Source organism: Podarcis liolepis (assembly GCF_965112155.1).
Source record: "Podarcis liolepis genome assembly, chromosome: 15".
NCBI classification, from domain to species: domain Eukaryota; kingdom Metazoa; phylum Chordata; class Lepidosauria; order Squamata; family Lacertidae; genus Podarcis; species Podarcis liolepis.
Window position 1 is genome coordinate 37,312,248 of NC_139566.1, and position 21,629 is coordinate 37,333,876.

The 21,629-nt window shown below is 45.7% G+C and overlaps 1 protein-coding gene across 2 annotated transcripts in view; it reads left to right on the forward strand.

Annotated features, from left to right (window-relative positions):
- GALNT9 (polypeptide N-acetylgalactosaminyltransferase 9) overlaps window positions 1-21,629 on the forward strand; it is a 199,451-nt gene that overhangs the window by 151,186 nt on the left and 26,636 nt on the right. For both annotated transcript variants that reach the window (XM_083476454.1, XM_083476455.1), the window contains 2 exons: window positions 14,180-14,365; window positions 18,722-18,859. In XM_083476454.1, the coding sequence (XP_083332580.1) occupies window positions 14,180-14,365; window positions 18,722-18,859 (324 nt within the window). The remainder of the gene's footprint in view (window positions 1-14,179; window positions 14,366-18,721; window positions 18,860-21,629) is intronic.

Sequence of the window (21,629 nt, forward strand, 5' to 3'; positions counted from 1 at the left end):
GCAAACATACGGAGGCACTTCTGGAGCCTGGAGAGTTTTTTAAAAAATGGTTATTTCCTCCTTCTATTTCTCGTTTTGATTCATGCGAGCTATATTCAGCTTTGCAACCCAGCCTGTTTGATGCCCTCTCTCAACAGAGGATATTCCAGGAATTCACAAGAAGCAATTATAATTGCTTGGTGGGTTCTTTTGTTTCAAACAAGAATAGAATAAAAGGGAGGGAGGAGCCTCCATGAAGGGTGGTGTAAGAGATAAGTTGTGCAAGCAGCATAAATCTACCGTAAATGAGTTTGCATATCCATCCACATAACCTATTTTATTATCAAAGCCTCTTGGGTGCAGAGAGTTCCATTTGTGAGTGGATGAAAGACGTGGGATCCCTAATCAGGTAGATTTAAACATGAACATGGGGGTTGGGATGAAGGTCTTTTGAACTCTGCCCATTCATAAGAACATAGGAAACCCACATGCCAAGTCAAACCATTGGGCCCATCTCACTCAATATTGTCTACCCTGACTGTCAGTAGTTCTCCAGGATTTCAGACTAGGGTGTCTCATAGTCCTACCTGGAGGTGCTGGATATCAAACCTGGGACCTTCCATATGCAAGGCGTGTGATCTACCATGGAACGATGGCCCTCCCCCTAACAGGAAGCTGCCTTGGTCCATCAAGACCAGCCTTTCTCAAACTTGGGTTTCCAAATGTTAATAATAATAATAATAATTTATTACGGCCATGGGCCCATACAGATAAAAACAAGACATAAATAACAGCTTGTGCACGTGGGAAAAAACAGCCGCTAAAACACTACTATAACAATAAAATACTATAAGATGGAATGGCATACTACGCCTTAATTAGCTTGTGGTGCTCCTTGGCAATGCTTTTGGGTAAGGACAGCGACCAGGAACCTAGCCACTTTCAGGGTCGTATGGGTATCCTTATCCTGCAAGATTTGGGCAAGGTGGAATTTTGGTGGGGTACCCTCTAGTTTCTGAATGATTGATCCCAACAAATTTGCCCGTGGCACCTTGAATAAGGGGCAAGTGAACATAATGTGCTGAAGCGACTCTGGCGTCTCCTTATCACATTCGCACATGGCGGAGGCTTGGCCCTTTGAGAATCTATGTCTCAGGACATTGGAGGGAAAAACGTTAAATCTCGCTTTGGTGAAGGCCAGCCTATGGGCAACATTCGAAAGGGAGGAGAGGTATGATGGAATGCGGTAAGTTAAAGTGATACCAATGTTCTGGGGCGAACAAACACCTCCCCCCAGCGTATAATTTCGCTGTAAATCGATGTCATCCAGTCTTTGGCGGATCAGTCTTTGAGCAGTGATTTGATCTAGTTTTAGGGAATCTAAGGGAGAGATTCCATAGCTCAGGAGTTTGGCATGAATTCTACTAGTCCAAAGGCTGGAGAATTCATCTCGCCATAAGCATTGGACAAGGTAATGGTCTGGTAATCTATGCCACAATGATAACCAATAATTGAAGACTTGCTTCCACAGGCAAGTTTCTAAGGATGCGATCTTCAATTCTAGTCGCATGGCTGCGTTGCTTACGCACAGGGGGAGCATTAGGAGCCGACGTAGGAATTGGTTTTGCAGAGTCTCAAGAGGAGCAAGGTCTGTCATCACGGCCCAGAGCGGGGCAGCATAAGCAAGCACGGGTACCACTTTTGCCTTGAACACCTTTAGGGCCGAGGGAACATGCAAAGCTCCATCCGAAAAGAAAAATCGGAGGAGCGCATATGACAGAGTTTTGGCCTTGTTAAGGAGGTGTTGAATTTGTGCTTTCCACCCCAAATTGTGTTGAAAAATAACTCCTAGGTATTGAAATTTTAGGACTTGCTCTATTTTTGCTCCACCAAGCTTCCATTCGTATAATCTCCGACTTCTGGCGAAAATCAGGATCTTAGATTTAGCATGGTTGATGGTTAATTGGTTGAGTTGACAATACGTGGCAAAGATCTTCAGAGCTCTGGTTAGTCCAACACGTGTATAAGATAGAATTACCGCGTCGTCTGCATATAAAAGGAGTGGACAGCGGTAATCCGCTAGTCTAGGCGCATGTGTACTTGGAGATGAGTTGACTAGGGGTGCTCGCATGTCGCTGATGAATAGATTGAATAGGCAGGGAGCCAATATACATCCTTGGCGCACTCCCTTGTTTATTGGTATCGAATTGGTGAGGTCGCCCGCAGGAGTAAGTCTCACTCTGGCAAGGGTACCTTCATGGAGCTGACTTATAAGCCATAAGAGTCTTCTATCAATGCCCTGTTTCGCAAGTTTCTCCCAAAGAATATTTCTAGGAACGCTGTCAAAGGCTGCCTTAAGATCTAAGAAGGCAGCACACAGGTAGCCCCGGGGAGGGGAGGAGTACTTCCGTGCCAGATGGTAAAGAACTATTGCGTGATCAGTTGTAGAGCGTTTAATTCTGAACCCTGCTTGTTCGTGGCCAATCTGGTTAGTCTCATCTACCCATCGCAATAGTTTCGTCAACAAAAAGCTGGCATAAATTTTCCCTATGATCGAAAGGAGGCTGATGTTACGGTAATTTTCCGGCTCCATTGGAGAACCTTTTTTATGAATTGGTACTATAATGGCCTCCTTCCATATTTTGGGGATGAGACCAGAAGCGTTGATTGCGTCGAAGGTTTTGGCCAAGATGCCAGCCCACCATTTTGGGTGTAGTTTGATGGCTTCAGCAGGGATCAGGTCGGGCCCTGGGGCTTTGCCCGGTTTCAGCTGGGCTATTAGCTTGGCTATTTCGTCAGGATCGGTGGGAGGCCAAATAGGTAGGTGGGAAAACAGATGCATCAGATGGTCGGAGGGAGCATCTGCCTGTGAGAAACATTTCTTCAGGAACAATTCCCATGTCGGTGCAGGGATGACTGCCCTTGGGTATTTCCTCACCCTTCTGTTAATCAGAGACCAGAATTCCCTGGATCTATGTGATTTTGAAGCAGTAATCAAGGCCTGCCAGCGATTATGTTGCCACTCACGTTTGGCAATTTTCTGCGTGCGTTTGTAAACTTGCTTGGCTTGTGCATAACTAGCTGGCAGAGTAGATGCATCGGAGGTCTTATATACATTATATATAGCACGAAGGCGCTGTCTTGCTTCTTTGCACTGAGAGTTATACCAGGGGGCACCGTAAGTATACTCGTTTCGATTTAATATTTTGGGTGGTAACCTGAAGAAAGACGTAAGATCAGTCGTATGATGGTGGAAGCGTTTCAACACTATGCTATGCTCGTCTGAGGCAGAGCCTATGTAGGGATGGGGCCCGAGGATTTCTTTTTGAAAGAATTCCTGATACCTTTGAGCCTGGGTCTCCGACCATTTGATTCCTCGTACTTGGAGAGATACGTTGGTTACCATCTGGGTCGCATGTCTATAGGCCTCCGACTGCCAATTCAGGGAAAGCTTGGCTACAAGGGGAAGATGATCACTAGATTGTACATTCTCGATCTTAAAGGAGGAAATACACTTAAGTAGATCACTGGAGACCAGCAGGTAATCGAGGACGCTGTTTGATTTAACACTCAGGTGAGTGAAATCCCCTGGAATATCAGGGAGGCATGTGCCATTTAGGGGGACCAGATTTAAACGGATGGCCATTTGGTAGAGGAATACTCCAGCCTCATTAACTCGTTGGTCTTTAGAAGTTCTCCTCATGATATGTTCCAGATCATAATTATCAAGGTTTGGGGTAACCCACCATTTGGCTTTGGTCAGCGAGTCCCAATTTGCTGCTGTGCGGGCATTAAAATCGCCACCTATTATGGCCGGGGTGTTAGGAAACTTGACATAGCATGAGAGCAAATGCTCTTCTAGCGAGCCCCATTTAGAGCCCAGTTCGGAGGAAGAACCCCCGGGTGGCAAGTACACATTTGTAACTAGAAGTGAGATCTTTTCCCCCGCAATCAGCCCGGTAAGGGCGTAAGGAGGCAAGGCCTGTACTAGAGTAAATTTAGAATGTAAGTTGAGAGAGATGCCTATTATTAGGCCCCCTTTAGGGCGGCCTCCTTTCAGGGAGGGGCAGGCAGGGAGTTCTAGAAGCTCAAAGCCATTTAGATCAATTCTCTCTACTTCCCACGATTCTTGGAACAAGATGATATGAAACAGGTTAATATACTCCAAGAATTCTGGGTCAAGTTTTTTCCCCCTCCAGCCCGCAATGTTCCAGCTGAGGACTGATAGGGGGGAGTTCCTGTTGTAACCAATTCGCTGTCATTTCAGGGAGGGATGTGAGTCCTTTGGAGGCAAGGCAGACCCCACGAAAAAGTCAGTTATTTTACTTTGCATGGCAGGCACCTGCTGAAGGTACCTAGTCTTGAAGTTGGTAGTGAGGTATTCTGACTGGGACGACAAAACGGGTCTCCCGCTGGCTAACCCAAGGGCGGATACTTCAGTGGGAAACTCCACAGGGTTTGCTGAGACTGCCCCACCGCAAGGTCTAAAGGTCGCCGATGAAACCATTTGGTTTATATGTCCGGTCGGGTCTTCAATCAAATCCGGGCCATTTTTTGAAGTAGTTGGGACACTCCCCTGACCTGATGCTGGCAAAGGTACAGGGGATGTTCGGCGTGCTGGTACCGTTTGTATGTCGGGTCTATGCCGCTCAGGGGAGTATGAGGACTCCAGTTCCGGCATTGATGGATTAGATGGTAAGGAGTTGTTTTGGTGGAAGGAACTCTGAGTTACACTCCTCAGCGGGGGACTCTTGGAGGGCGAGTCAAAATTTATCAAGAGTTGGGATGAGGGGCCAACTTGAGAGGCAAGACCTGGGTCTGCCAAGCGTCGGTGGGTTTCGCCCACAAGTGGGGGAGGCATGGGTTTAGGAGCTGGACTAAGGTATGGAAGACTTCCTGCTTCCTTAAACCACGACTCCGAAAAGCTGGCAGAGTTATCCTGAAAAGTGGGCAGGACTTTTCCGGTCTTCTGGACATGTATGAGCTGATGATTAAGTACTTCTAGTCTATCAATTATTTCTTGTTGTTCTCTCAGTGGAAGGTCGCCAAAGGTGGCTAAAAGCTCTCTTTCCTCCGGCGGGGTCAGAGAATTACTTGCGCCAGTGGGTTTCTTTAGAGCTCGTGGGGACGTAGGGTAAGTCCAGTTTCGGTGCGGATGGATATCCTCCGGGAGAGGAGGCTCGATGTCCCGAGGTACTCCCGACTTCTCCGACAGAGTCCACTCCGTACCGTGACCGGCAAGTAGGAGGGGATGGATCATGCTATCCATAAAAACTCTTGTTGGGATGATATCGTACCTTGCCAAGAGTGGTTTCTGCCTGATGATAGCTGAAGGGATCCTTGGAGAGTAAAACGCAAGCATCACTTTCTGTTGCCCGAGGTGCTGGTTCAAAGGTAATACTGCAATGAGATCGCATTGTGAGATTTCTATGTTTAGGAGATTGCTTAGGTGCTTTTTAACCCCACTCAGAGTAAGCCACCTTGGTGACCCTGCCCCGATGTTTAGGCAGATTTTCTTAGGTTGCAGGTACAATGCTTGATGTTTCAATGCAGGGTTCGGTTTATATTTAGGGATCACACTTCTTTTTTTGGTAGAAGGCAAGGACCTCTGGCACTTCAATTCCCCCGTATCTACAGTTGGTTTAAACTTTGACCAGAAGTTATCCATTTTCTGTTCGAGGTTACATAACTGGGAGGCTAGCACATCAATCTTCTTGAATATGCAATTAAGGGTTCTGACCACAAGATGGAGATGTTCTTGTCTTGCGCAGTCCTCAGTTCCAGCGTCCTGCACCACCCTCAATGGGACACTCCCTCCTCCTCCAAGCTTGCCGTCCGCAGTTTTAGTCTGAGGAAAAAATAATTCCTCTGGTGTTGACGTTGTTTCTGGAGACATTAGAGGGTAGAAACGGTTCTGAGTTTTCACCCTATAGCAGAGTTCAATGGGGTCACTCCGTTTGTCAGACACGGGGGGGTCGATTTTTAATTGTTTGGCTCTTGGGGAGGGCAGAGCCTCGTCACAATCCCTTAGGCGTTTGCCTTGGCCCATCGTTATGAGTCTTTAAAAATAGCAGTGCTTAAAAGATAATAAAAGGTAGTAGAAATAGAAACACAACTGGATGTGAGCTGGCGGAAAACCAGTAAGTCGCAGGCTGCTTCCAAGGCTGCCGGAGAATGCAATTATCTGCTCATTAAAGCTGATTTACGACGCAGACTTTACAGGTATTAGCAATGTGAACTCCTGGCATGGGCACCAACACCCTGATACAATCTTCAGCAAAAACTTGAAAGGCTGGGAGCCACAGCACAAATTTTAGGGAGGATTCGAAATGAACTCCGGCAAGTGCGTCTTACCTCGTCGCCATCTTGAAACTGTCGGTTTCCAAATGTTGTTGGACAATGTTACCAGAACAAGGGAGGCCTAGCTTATGTCTATGCCCCCTCTGAGGTACTCAACTAAATGGTTACTAGGTTCCTCTGTCAGAGCAAAGAAAAAAAGGATAAGGCAGACAGGCGAAGAAAAAGCAAAGCGAGTTCTTAAGCCTTTGATTGTCTCTTTATTGGTCACAACTAAGGCTCAATCTCCCTGCAAGTGAAGAAAAAGGAATGCTGGGGAAAGGTATGCACAGTCTTTTAAAGATGTGCATTTGTGTGTGCAGAAGAGGGACATCCCCTACCCTGCAAACATCAGTGTCATGATGGAGAAATGTCAGAAATACATCAGATTCCAAGTGGGGATGCAATGGGTCAGACAGGTCAAGGTGTGTCACATTCCATGAGTATTAGAGAATTTACATAGTTCCAGACAGAGTTTTACATAAAGCATTGGCATTGATAACTGATTTCAGGATTTACATTGATATTGATATTGAATTCCCATGTGTTGTTGGACTACCACTCCCAACATCCCTGACTGCTGCCCCTGCTGACTATGTATGATTGGAGTTGTAGTCCAGCAACATCTGGGAACCCAAGATTGAGAAAGGCTGATCTAGGCTATTGGTTCATCTAGCCCAGTATTGTTGACATTGACTGACTGTAGACTCTGACGGGCTGCAGTTCTGTGCGTTTCCCCAGCCCTACCTTGAGACACCAGGGGAAAAGAAGTCCTCACCGGCAGCAGCTCTCCAAAAACAAATAAGTAGGTTTCTGCCAAACCAGAAATTGGATGCTTAATTTTGACAAACTGTTGAGCGACATCTGAAGGAGATAAATGGGAAAAGGGAAGGGAGAAGAGTGGAATGTTCTGTTTCAGGGGCCAATAAATAGCGGACTGAAACCCTGAAGAGGAATTGTCCATCCCTTCTGAATGCAATACACTTCTTGCTCTGTGCCTACAATGTGCATATTCGGTTTGAAGAAAACCCAAAGCAGAAGTCTCCTTAGGCTATTGGAAATGCGCTGCCAGGGAAAATTAAACCCAGTACCATGTAGTGGAAATATAAGACATCCTATCTCAAGCTCGCAGGTATGGTCCAAAGCTAACCTTTCAGAGCCACAATGCTATAAATTGAAAACAGTATTGCTCAAAGCTATAATCCTGCACTGGGGTGACTGTGTGCAGCAGGGGGTTGCTTGATCTGCCTGCAACTCTGTTAAGAGCCAAGCTTTGCCAAGTTGATTGGGCTAATTAGCAGCTGCATGGTTCAGGTAATGCAACAACACTCATGTTTCTACCACCACCATCATCAGGTTTGTTTATTGACATCAAAAGGACAATATTTATATTGGGAGTTAACAGCAGAAATTGCTCTCCCCACTGGCATAGTGTTTGGTCCTCAGCTAGCCCTACATCTGATACATTATCAAACAGTCCTGATAAATCAGTGCCCAGAGTTGCCAGCCAATTGATTCAGCGGAATCTGAAGTGAATTTTCAGACCCCTTCCCAAGGCAAAATGCGCCATTTTCCGGGAAGTTAATGGTGGCACCCATCGCCCAATGGCTGCTCCACGTGTAGCTTCCACCTCTTCTGAGTGAAGAACAACATTAAGGCAACTGCACTTGTTTTATTTATTATTTGTTTTATTATGCAGTTTCTATGCTGCCTTTCACTCTGGAGAGTACCAGAGGGATTTAAAGCAAAACAATACATCACAGATCAAGAAAACAGATCTGTAAAGACAAGGCAGAGAAATATCAGTTTTCAATTACAGCAACCAGGGTACTAAAAACCAGTAGTAGTGTCCAGATTATGGGAAGTAATAGTACCACATACATCAGTCTTGCCTATTATTATTATTATTATTATTATTATTATTATTACTATTATTTCATTTCTATACCACTTGCATTGCAAAATGGCTTCTAAAACATTTGCAAGTATAAAATCGATTATAAGGTATCTACATATAATTAAAATGCACAATACAACAAAAACATCCTTAATGAAAATATGCAGTAAAACGGGTCCATTAAAGGTATGACTATTAAAACAATTAACAGAGCAATTGAAACAATTAGATCAGAAAGTTCAGAGGAATGTTTGCCTATTCAGATGCCTCTTCAAGAATCAGCTCCAACCACAATGTTCATCTGTATGCATAAAGGCTTCCAGGACGCTATTGAACCCCACATGATCTGGTTGAAAGCCAGTGAATGAACAGCTGTACATGCATAGGCATCCTTTTTCAGACATTTTGTCAGAATTCACAATGCTGAAGTAGGTGAACCAATTGTCTGAATTCAGTATAAGGCAGTTTCCTATGATCCCAAACAAAAAGCAGAAACAAAGGCTCTTAATTTTTGAGTGTGCCAGGACATCCGCAGTAGTATTTTCTTTAAATCTCTCCTGCTGGTTTGTTTGGTTTTTTTAGCTTTAAAAATGAAAAAATACTGTACTGTCACTGTTTCATGGCCTTTATTGTTCTCTGCACTGAGACTTCTGAACTGGGGAGTGCACTGTCCATATTTAAAACAAATCAAATACCCTGCACGACAGAAGACATTTTGCCCCAGGAAAGAAAAACCAACTGGGGACCAGATCAATGGTTCAGATCTCTCTGCCCACTGTTTTATATAGTAAAAGCTTCCTTTCCAGGCCTTATTGATCATAACTCATGGTGGATTCTTGTAACCCATCATCAACCAATCTATATATTTGCCTGAATGGAGGGCAGCAGATGGGGCAAAGCAGGGGAGAAACATCAATGGCTACAGACATCGCATCATTGAGCACATCTGTGCCCACTGCTAAGCAACGCTCACTTTGTCCGACAAGAAAAACATTCTCCACCCTATGGCAGTCATATTTTCTTTCTCTCTCCGCCAAAGCCAGGTGTCTGCTGAGAATTTATCTTCAGTAAACAACAATTTTGTCTCTTGCATTTATAGACGAGTCGGACCATTTCCTTTTACACAGTGCTTTAGTGCTTTTTCAGTTTCAACATATTGCATAACCATCCATCTTGGGAGGGAAATAAATCTGCCTTATATAACATTTGAAGTAGTACGTGAACATGAACTGCAGCAAACAGAATTAAAATAGGCAGGATATTTATAAAATCAGCTATGGTCCTTAATTTGTAAATAAGAAATAATCCACATGCTATTGTCTTAATGAAGAAAGAGTAATGAAGGCTCAATGTGCCTGTACTGACTTCTCCATTTCAACAGCTGCTACAGGCAGCTGTGCTTGAAGAGGCTCCTTGTAGTTACTACCTCACTTTCTTCTTCTAGTAAGGACACATATATGCACACACACTTTAAAAAAGGGGGGAACCTCCCCCCTTGTAGCAGTTCCTAGCTTTTCCTTGCTACAATAAAGAAAGACATTACTGCACCTAGCTACATATTGTTATGAGTTGGGGGGTAGGAGGTATGGCCAAGAACCTCCTAACACCTGGGCCCCTTTCTCAGTATTGGAACAGCCAGGACAGCTTCCTGGTGAGGTAATAGGTCATTAAGGGAACAAAGGAATGGGCTCTGTGCAAGATGACAAATGGGTACAGCCGCCTCCCCCAACTCATGGGTAGCTGCAAAGACAAAGCCAGAGTTGAAAGCAGAGAGTTGGAGTGATGTGATGTGAGCTGGAAACAGAACAGCAAGCTGGGAACTGAGAGAGACAGAGCAATGTTTGATTTCTGTTTGAATCCAAGGCTGCAGCTATGCGGGGAAGCAAAGCCCTCTTGTGGTGTTAATGCTGTGAACCCCTCCATCACAGGCTCATGTATATATGTGTGTTTTCTTGATCTGATTTTTTTATCTTTTTTGTAAGCCATGTGGAGTTGTTGTTGTTGTTTTTTGTTTTGTTTTGTTTTGTTTTTATAATCAATGACTGAGCCCTTTTGTAGCACCGGGTACAGCCTGATTATTAACATCACCTGTGCTGCAAGATGACTTAAAGGGGCCAGCCTTCTCCAGTAATATGCTTCTGCAACACTGGGTAGGGCCATGGGCTGGGTGGCAGCTGCTCCCCCCCCAAAAAAAAAATCAAGTAAATAAATAAAAATACTTAACTAAAAGTAGAAATTGTGGAAAGATTTTGACAGATTTTCCCCGAGCACTTGGAGTCAAAATAAAGTAATTTTAAACAACTGTTGTTGAGACATTTCATTCCAAAATCTGCTAGACAGAGCCAAACAGAGGATGATGACAGTTGGGTGTCCTAACCCCCTCCCCAACATAAATCCTGGCTACACCCATGGGGGTGGGCTACACCCACTGGTCCTGGAGGTTCATCTGATAAGAGTGCTTCTGGGGCTGTTCCTATGTTCCCTGCCCCTTCACGTTCCAAATTCTTACCCCCATCAGGCAGTGATCTGACTTCTGGTCCCTGACACTAGCAAGCTCTCCATTTAAACTTGGATCAGCTCCTCTGAAGTTTGCAATGGAACCCGGAGCATGGCCAATGCACTGACATTTATTTATTTTTTGACATTTTTCATTCAGCTTATTAAAACGAACCCATTTCTTTCTGCACCCCGATGCTCATTCCTTTTGTGCAGAAATTCTGGACCTACATCTGTCCAGATTTATGTCCCCACCACCACCTCCAATATGTCTTTCGTTAATCAAATGCAAATTTGCGGAGCTGGTGATTTAGAATGCAACTGCTAGGGAATGGCAATGGGGAAATAAATATCGTTTAGCAAAATAAATTTGAAAAAGCAGTGTAGCATTTTGTTCGGCCATTTGTGAAATAGTTTTTCTTTGTCACCAAAGATGTGAAGGATGGAGGGGGAGATGGGGGTGGCTGGTCACAGTGCAGAACTTGCTGGTAAATGAGATGTGTGTTTCTGGCAGGGGGAGAGTTTGGGACCTGGTGAAATGCTGTTGTGGCTGCAGTGTGTAGATGTGTTGTGCAAACACTCCCTGCGCTCCTCCCTAGGCTGGAAGGGGGCTGGTTTAACCATCTTGTTTGCTACTAAAACTGAATGATGCATGTCAAAAAAGTGTGTCACCAACATGAAAAGTTTGGAAAGCTGTGGGTTAAGGTTGATGTCTGCTGCTTCCATGAACTCATTATTGTTTCGAGATTTGGTAGGTGAACTGAGAGTTTGTATGGACCCTGAGTAAGAAACCAGAGGCTGAGGGGGAGTGTGTGTCAGAAGGAAAATGAATTGACATTGATTTATAAATATTAGTACTGTAATGGGAATTGTAGTTGCTTGTGTGTAAGTCATTGACTTCTCTAAACTGCTTGTTTGTTTAAACCTTTCCCTAACTGAAGCGCACTACTGTGCATCTGCTTCAGTCGCTGGCAGAATCCGTTAGTGGGTGTTTCCTTAACTTTTTCCAACATAAGAATTCCTTGACAGCCAGTCTCCGCCTAGCCTCTCTGCGCGGAAGCCTTCTGCGCAGAGTAGGCGTGCCCAGGGGTGGTCCGGCACTCTCCCCGCTGATCTCACTGGAAGAGTCCCTGAGCCTTCCCTCCAAAGTGCTCTCGTTCCCTCCTTCCTTCTTGGTGTCCCCTTGCTTCCCTTCCCCCTCGGAAACCCTCTCTCTCTCCTTGCTGGTTCCCTCTCCTGCACTATCGGGGCGACTTCTCTCTCTGCTGGTCTCCGATGTCAGTTCCATGACAAGTACCTTTGTATTAGTGTAACATGTTTATATGTAACTGTGTGTCTTTATAATATTTTGTTTAAGTTGCTTGCTGTTGCTTCACTTTTTGTAAACTGCTTAAAGACATTTTTAAGATATTAAGAGGTATTGAAATTAAACAAGTTGTTGTTGTTGTTGTTGTTGTTGTTGTTGTTGTTGTTGTTTCTTCTTACTTGGGTGGGCCTGACAGATCCTGGTGGATCAGAAATGGGTTGTATCCACAGTTAGTCAGGAAATACTACAAGTTATTGTTATGCACGGACTCTCTTTGGGTGCTTTGAAATGTCCTCTTTCTGTATGAAATCATTTTTTTAAAATGATTTTTTTTCTGCTGATCATACTTCTTCTTGCCTGTCAAAATGTGCCCATTGATGTGCCAAATTGCCCATTCAGACTCCTCACCCTTACTATGTAACCAGCATTACAAATGTTAAATAAAAAAAAGTTAAACAGAAAAAGAAAGCTTTTGCGGCTCTGCGATTCCACATTGTGCTCTGCTGTAGCTGAAGGATGCTACTGCCATGTTCAGGGCTGTCTTACCCATACGTGCTAGGGGTGTGGGGCACCCAGGCGTCGGGCTCTCAAGGGCACCAAGCCGAGAGTTCAGGGACCGAGAGTTGAGCCCAGGGAAGAGCCCGTCCATCGGTCAGAGCACCACAGAGGGCTCTTCTGCTGTGGGCAGCTCTGCATCGTGAGTTCGGGGGCAACCGAGCCAGCGAGACGCTGAGGCAGCCGGCTGGCTCCACCCTCCTGCACACCTGGGACTGGGCAACCTGTGGGGGGTGGATCTTTGCACCCCAGCGCCTCATATGCTTAAGACAGCCCTGGCCATGTTCTGTATGAAGAGCAAGTCTGTCCAAGACGGGGGAAATGTGCCTGAGGATTTACTCCACTAATAACTTGTTTGCCCAATTTATGAGGACTTGTTCAAAGATTTAAATCACTCAGCTGACGGATCGATTGAACACTTGATTAACTTCTTATTAGGAGACAGTTTCCCCTTACATTTCTGAAATGGTGACCTGTTTTGCCTTTAGAGCAGACATTTTAAGGATACAATTTCAGCATACACTCTGCCGCTGTTCTGAGTGCCAGTTTGATAGGTCTGTAGGGCTGTATTTGGTCCTCCTGACTTGGTTTCCCACAGTTGGCAAGAGCATGAAAGGATGCGTCCCGAGGATGCTGCAGTTATGTGCCCACAACCAGGAAACGTTGTGTGGAGTGTGGATTGGAACCCAGCTTGCAAAAGACTATCCCTCTTAACTACTATCGTCACACTGGCTCTCATTTCATATTCTGTGAGACAGGGCTAGGGAACACTTTTCAGCTCCTGGGAGCCACTTGCCACCACTAGCCAAGGGTGAAAGTAGGCAAAGCAATGAGTTTTTCCTTTGTAGACCAGGTTAGTTCCTACACACATTCAGAAACCCTTCTCTGTCCTCCATCCAGACAAGATTTACAGGCAACCTCCATTTTAGGCACAACCGATATGTGTGCAATCATGCACACAGGACCAAACCCAGAAGTGACCCGGAAATGTCATAAAAGACATCACTCAAAGGAGTGGGGACAGAGCTTTCAATTGCATGCGATTTCACGCAAGCGCACTATGACCCAGAACACAAACCCTCCCCCACGCAGGGGCTTCTTGGTGGTGGCACCCGCCATGTGGACTGCCCTCCCACCAGATGTCAAGGAAATAAACAACTATCTGACTCTTAGAAGACACCTGAAGGCAGCCCTGTTTAGGGAAGTTTTTAATGTCTGATGTTTTATCATGTTTTTAATATTCTGTTGGGAGCCACCCAGAGTGGCTGGGGAAACCCAGCCCCAGATAGGCAGGGTATAAATATAGTATTACTATTATTATTACTATTATTATCATCATCATCAGGCTTGCCTGTATTATCAGAGTTCAAGGGCACAATCCAGCCAGGCAAAATCACTCGAGGTGCAAAGGAGAACTAATGAGGCATGTATTCTGGTGAGAAGGGATATTGCTGGGAATCAGATATGAACTGGGGTGGTTGCCAAGGGTCTGGAGCCCCACATTTGAAACCCTGGCTGAGATTCCATTGCCTTCACCATGCCGCTTCGCCAGCTCCCGTCTTGCTGCCTTAGTTCATTCCTCCCTCCCTCTGTTCTTTGCATTGTCACAGGTCTGGCAGTGTGGCGGAAGCATGGAGGTGCTGCCTTGCTCCCGAGTCGCCCACATCGAGCGCACCAAGAAACCTTACAACAACGACATTGACTACTATGCAAAGCGCAACGCACTGCGTGCTGCTGAAGTCTGGATGGACGACTTCAAGTCGCATGTTTACATGGCGTGGAACATACCAATGACGGTAAGGGCAGGCTGAGAAGGCTCTCAAAGAGACATTGTAGTGTTGTTGACTGTTGTTGGTACACACACACACACACACACACACACACACACACACATCCTGGAAGTTGTAGTTTGATGAGGGACCTGAGAATATTCAGTCTTCTCTGCACAACATCCTTGCATCTGTTGCCCTTTAATTGCCATAGCCGCTGCCCCCTTGCTGAGGATCACTTGGGCCATGTGGAACTAAAACTAGCTCCCTTTTAAAAATGAATTTTCCAAGCTCTGGTTCCCATGTTGCTGGACTGCAGCCTCCCTGATCATTGGCCTTGCTGGCTGGGGCTGATTGATGTACAGTCCAAGGAAACCTGCGGCAGTGTGGAACATTTGGTGTATCTGGAGTGTCAGGTAAAATGTGAAGTGGCTCTTATGAAGAAAAGGAACTCTGCACATGCTCAGAATGCCATCCCCCCATATAGGGTGTGATGATTTATCATACCCTCCTTCCCCGGGAGAAGAGGAGAGATGGTTTAGCCACAATGCGGTTGAGCATGTGGGCAGTGTTGCCCAATAGGCAGAGACTGAAGCTAGCTCTGCCCCACACTCTTCCCTCTTCTTCTGTTGGCACCCACCACCCTTCTCTTTGCAGTGTGGGCATTGCTAGTGGCCCTTTCTTTGGGGACTGAGTAGGAATCTTTGAGGGAGTCATTGGTTGGCTCTGGGTCTCCTCTTTTTTGTCTTCTCCACACTGTTGGGCGTCACCTGTGTGACCGGAGGGCCATTGCGTGGCGAGTCCCCCCCCCCCAGTGGAAATAATGACACATGACAGAATGCAGGTTAATGGGCTAAATAAGGCCACGACTTTATCAGTTACAGGTGATGAGCAGTATTGGCTTAGGCATTGGTTCTAACAGACTATATCCAACTTCAGCCCATCCGCTTGAAGTCCAGGAAGGGTTAACCACCAGTAGGGGGAGTCCTGCTGATGCCCATCAACTAGGAACTGCCTCAGGGTCACTGATAGGGGGCGTGCCTTAGGCCCTCACCTCCCTAGGCTTCGGACAGGGCCACGCCCCCCGGAATCCTTTATCGGACTACCCTTCAATATGCAGGGCAGGTGATGGCGCTTCCTCCCCTCTTCCATCCACAGAACAATACCAATGCCTAACCACCAATACCAATAAAGTTGTGACGATTTGCTATGAGGTAGGCAAAAACCAAGTGGCTGGTGCCAATTTGCCAACTGGAAAAATTCCTACCAGGCCCCTCAACGGCAACCAACCAAGGTCATAGCAAGGTCAAGGAAAAGAAAACCTTATAGGGCGGTAGGGTGGGAAAAGCAGGAACAGCTGGCAGGCGGGGAAAGAGGGAGATCCCCTGCTGCGTCCTGCCTTAAATAGGGCAGGCCACGCCCCCAGATCCAGCCGATTGGCTGGCCAGGTGACGACACGGCCAGGAATCCTCCGAATCACGCAGGGCCGCTGCACGCATGGTGGGGCCGTGAAGCCCGCAACTCCACCTCCTCCGAATGGCGGAAGTGGCTTTCCTTAATCTGGCTCAATTGACATTTTCTCCGGGCAGGTGAACAGGTTTAAGTAAGACCTGTGTTAATATATGAGGCAATTTGGGTTGGGTCGGCCATGCACATTGGGGTGAAGGTTGGCCAATGGAGCCATGCTGTGCATGTCTGAGTCATACCAATGGCAGGAATCTAAACAAATCTTGCTATTTACAGTGTGTGTCTGTAAACTTGCCCAGTAGATGGGACAGATTGAATTCCTATTCCCTTTATTGCTATTCACCTGCCCAGGTGTGTATTACTTGGTTAATTTGCCAATCCCCATGTCTGTTATCTTTTAATAAATATAATCTGTTTACCCATAACATTTTTTTTTATCGTGAGTCTTCTTTCTCTTGTGATGGCAAAATCATTTTCCCTCTGTTGTCCTGTCTGATTCAGCATACAGGTGCCAAGGCAAGGTTTGCACCAAAACGAGGCTTGAGATGTTTACAAATGGCCCTTGCGGCAAGCACTTAAGTGTGATGAAAACCTTCGGTCTTTGCTTCTCTTCCATTACTTTCATATGATCATTTTCTCCAATGAGCTATAAAGCAGGCCTTTAGGGAAAGAAAAATAAAGGCACATTGCTTTATCAGACATAAACCAGCCTTCCAGAAAAGAAAATGGTTTTTAAACATCACAAAAATAACCACCATTTCCTTTCCTTTGGAACACAACTGCTTTGCAACGGTGGATTCACAGTGGCTTTTAAATTGTCTATTGATCCGTCTATCACTCCCTCTAATATTGAATTCAGGTGCTGAGCACTAACAAAAAATAGCCAAAATGGCAGCAGTGAAAAACAAGAGGCAGGTTCTGTGTCAGCGTACTTGGGTGTCCCTAAAGTACAAAAAAATACCCCAAGTCTTTAATACTATGTTCACACATACACACACACACACAAATATTAACTTTTTAGCATATCAATTCCAACAATCATTTAACATAACTTCTTATCTTATACAATATTTTTAGACTTCTGTCAACAACCTCTGAAGATTTCCCGTTCTTTATCACTTGTTCTGCATTTCTTAATTTCTCTATTACTTTTAATTGTCCTTAACTAATAATTCTTTTCAAAGTCTTTCTTGCAATATTTCACAAAGTCCTCCTTAGGGAACTTCTTGCAGTCCTACTAGCGTAGTTACTTTATTACTATGCTCAGTAGCCAAAAAGTGTTGAGGATCAGCTGGAAAAGAAAACTGAAAAATATGAGGGAATGGGAGACTGATTGATTGATTGATTGATTGATTGAGTAGTCCTTCATCCGAAGGGCAGTTCACAGCATAAAACTACAAAATTAAAGCACATTATTATTAGTGGAAATTATTCAAAGTGACATAAGGCACAACAGAGATACTGAAACAAACACCATCAATAACAACCTAAAGAAACCCCTACACAAGTGAAAAACAAGTCTCAAATACTTTAAAATTGTTCAACTATCCATTGGTCCTCAAGCAGGGGATGAATTGAGGCATGGAGGTTATGAGTGATTTGGAAAAAGAGTGAGCAATACTTTGGCCTCAGATATGTGAAAGACCAGAGGGTGGTCTTTCCTTCCACACTACCGCTTGGTAGTTTCACCTCCCTCAGAAGCTTGTGAGGGGGTGGCCCAGAAAATGACATTCTCTGTGGCAGTTCCTAGGTTGTGGGACTCCTCTTCCTGTGACACCTGAGATAGATATATTTTTTCAGGCTCCACTCTATTGCTTTGACTGTAATTTGTTTTACGCTGTTTTTCATATTGAACTTTTTAAATTGCTGTAACCTGCCCAAAGACCTTATGATAGAGGACCTTATGATAGAGGATTTTATGTTGTGAAGCAACCTGAGATCTACAGGTATAGGGTATAGGGCAGTATACAAATTTAATTAATTAATTGTCTATGGCACAACAACAAATAAATAATGGGACAAATGGAGATATTGGACTAGGAAGGGCTGAAACCCTCCCTCCCAAGTATCTCCTTTCCCCTTTGTGATGCTTCATGATTCAATGTGCAGAACCTCCAAGACACACCTGGGGCGAATCTACACTGGGCGGTTATAACGTTAAAAATGCATTATAAAAACGTGACACCAGAGGGCGCTGCAGAGCAACCTTCTGACAATGGGAAATTGCATTGAGGGCTGTGCACTATAATTTTTTAAATAGCCTTTAATAGCATTTTTACAAAGCAATGTATATCCAGCCCTAGAGCCCCTCATCCAGGATTTCCCCCATTCATTGCAATGGAGGGGTTATCACGATGCATACAGGTCAAAAAGAGTAGCTCTCTCCCCTGAAATGAATTGAGGGAGCATGATCTCACATGGGAACGCCATATGCTTACTGGAGCATACATATGCAGGTATATACATGCGTATTTTAAACTCAGTACAAATCTGTTTACAAGGCATTCTTTTAACAAGCTGGCATCTTTCCTTCACCTAATTCTGTACAGCTTTGCCTGCTTGTTTCTTGACTGCAGACAGTAAATTGAATGCTGTGGTAGCCAAACTTTGACATTCTCCTTCTCCACCCCCACTTCAGATCATCTTCTTTTCTGTTACCAAAGGTTCATTAATATGTATTCCCTGTTCTCAAGGACAGTTGTAGACTGAGTAGCTACTTACACGGCAAGAGAGGGTTGGGGGGGGGGGGAGAGAGAGAGAGAGAGAGAGAGAGAGAGAGAGAGAGAGAGAGAAATCCGCTTGTAAACAAAATGAACAATGAGTATTTTTCAAGTAATGAAATTGACTGGAAAATGGCCTAATAGGATTTCTGTGTTTATATGCTCCTGTTGGCCTGTGGGTTTTTTTGTTTTGCAGAACCCCGGAGTTGACTTCGGGGATGTTTCCGAAAGGATTGCGCTGCGGCAACGTCTTCAGTGCCGAAGTTTTAAGTGGTACTTGGAGAATGTCTATCCTGAGATGAGAATTTACAACAATACCATCACTTACGGGGAGGTAATGTATGGTGCTAAATGTCTGCCACACCTCTGCATTACTGTTCCATTTCCCCAGTTCAGGAGGGCTTTTGTACTGGAATGTGGACCAAAGACAGATGTTGTTTCAGCAGTGAAGCTCATCTAAGATCTGGAGAATCATAGAATCATAGAGTTGGAAGAGACCACAAGGGCCATCGAGTCCAACCCCCTGCCAAGCAGGAAACGCCATCAGAGCACTCCTGACATATGGTTGTCAAGCCTCTGCTTAAAGACTTCCAAAGTAGGAGACTCCACCACACGCCTTGGCAGCAAATTCCACTGTCGAACAGCTCTTACTGTCAGGAAGTTCTTCCTAATGTTTAGGTGGAATCTTCTTTCTTGTAGTTTGGATCCATTGCTCCGTGTCCGCTTCTCTGGAGCAGCAGAAAACAACCTTTCTCCCTCCTCTATATGACATCCTTTTATATATTTGAACATGGCTATCATATCACCCCTTAACCTCCTCTTCTCCAGGCTAAACATGCCCAGCTCCCTTAGCCGTTCCTCATAAGGCATCGTTTCCAGGCCTTTGACCATTTTGGTTGCCCTCCTCTGGACACGTTCCAGTTTGTCAGTGTCCTTCTTGAACTGTGGGGCCCAGAACTGGACACAGTACTCCAGGTGAGGTCTGACCAGAGCAGAATACAGTGGCACTATTACTTCCCTTGATCTAGATGCTATACTCCTATTGATGCAGCCCAGAATTGCATTGGCTTTTTTTAGCTGCCGCGTCACACTGTTGGCTCATGTCAAGTTTGTGGTCAACCAAGACTCCTACATCCTTTTCACATGTACTGCTCTCAAGCCAGGTGTCACCCATCTTGTGTTTGTGCCTCTCATTTTTTTTGCCCAAGTGCAATACTTTACATTTCTCCCTGTTAAAGTTCATCTTGTTTGTTTTGGCCCAGTTCTCTAATCTGTCAAGGTCGTTTTGAAGTGTGATCCTGTCCTCTGGGGTGTCACATTAGGTTTTGCCTTTTCAGGGCTCTCAGCCAAGCCTTGATTTGGGCAGGTGCCTGTATGTGTGTCCCATTCCTCCTGACTAGTCCCATGCATAATAATAACAATAATAACAATAATTATTTATACCCCGCCCTCCCTGGCCAGAGCCAGGCTCAGGGTGGCTAACACCAGTAAAATTACAATAAAAAATCCCCCAATTTAAAATACAAGTTAAAATATAATTTAAAATGCAGCCTCAATTTAATAGTAGCCCATAGATCTAAACCATAAGGGGAGGGAAACATAAGGGTCAGACTGAGTCCAAACCAAAGGCCAGGCGGAACAGCTCTGTCTTGCAGGCCCTGTGGAAAGATGTCAAGTCCCGCAGGGCCCTGGTTTCTTGTGACAGAGTGTTCCACCAAGTCGCCAATGGCTACTAAAGTTAATGGTTTGCATAACATGGTTTGCTATGTTAGGCCCCATCTGCACTAAACATTTAAATCTGCATTGTATCACTTTAAATAGCCATGGGTTTCCCCGTAAGAATCCTGTTCCTCTCATAATTTTTAGAGTGGTTTAGCAATCAATCCTTCTTTTCGGAGTATGAAAAATGCTGCCCGCTCTTTCTCTAAGCAAGGCTCTCAGGTATCTTCCTCTAAGCCTCTTCATAGGTAAAAGAGGTCCTTAAGGGGCCCAGTGGTGGAGCAAGCCGATCAGGTACTTGGGGCGGTGTTTGTGCCCTGTGCCCAGGGGCAGGGCCAGCTACCCACAGGGCTGGGCAAGCCAGGGCAGGATGTTCTGCAGGGCCTTCGAGGAGCCTGCCTGCCTCTTCCCACACAGCTGCCCTACAGCTGAGGGGGAAGCGGAGGGCAGACCGTTTGGGGCAGCGTGGAGCCTGTGGGCCATAGCTGTCAACTTACAGATTTGAAAATAAGGGACCAGCAGCCTCGAAAATAAGGGATCAGCAGCCAAAATAAGGGATTTTCAGAGCACAGGTATGTTCAGCTTCTGAGCCCCTCCGAGCCAAAGGCAGAAAGCCCAGCCACCAACCAAACGAAGCCTCAAGCGGTGGCTCCCACAGCACAGCAACCCGGCAAAGGGGATGCAGCAAGGGAAACCACCATCACCTCTCCGCTGGGAAGAGCTGAGCAAAGGTGAGTTCCCAGGCAACACAGCCGATTTGATCAGCACAAGGCATGCAAGTTCCACCCCCACCCCCAGTCATTCTTAGACTCCTTATTGGGTGAGCAACGCAGCCAAGCAACACAGTTGGAGTCTCCCTCCTCCCTGGCCGGCAGGGAGGGAGGGAGAGGAGCTGCTTCCTTTGAAACCCGGGAAATTTAAGGGACATCATCAATAAGGGACAGCAGCGGAACACAGCGCTGGGATAAGGGACTTTCCCGCCAAATAAGGGACGGTTGACAGCTATGCTGTGGGCACCCAAGCCACCGCGTTACTCCAAGGAGAGACATGTGGCTCGGGCACGCTGCTGCGGTGAGTGCTACCCACTATTGTGTCACCCTCCTCAGTGGTGACACCCGGGGCGGCCTGCCCCCACCTTCCCCCCTTCCTCCACCCTTGAAGGGGCCTACCTGAGAACCTTGCAGTACCTGACAAGAAAGAACCAGGGATCACCCCTCCCAGGAGGGGAGGAAAGAGCGTTTAAAAAGCTGAGCAGGGATGTAAGTAGGGCAATATTTCAAATCCCATATTGCAGGTGGAACAGGGTGGCCAGGCAGAGATTGAAATTGTTTCCTTAAGGCAGGCTCATGAGCTTGTGTCAGATTTGAATCAGAGATGTTCAACCC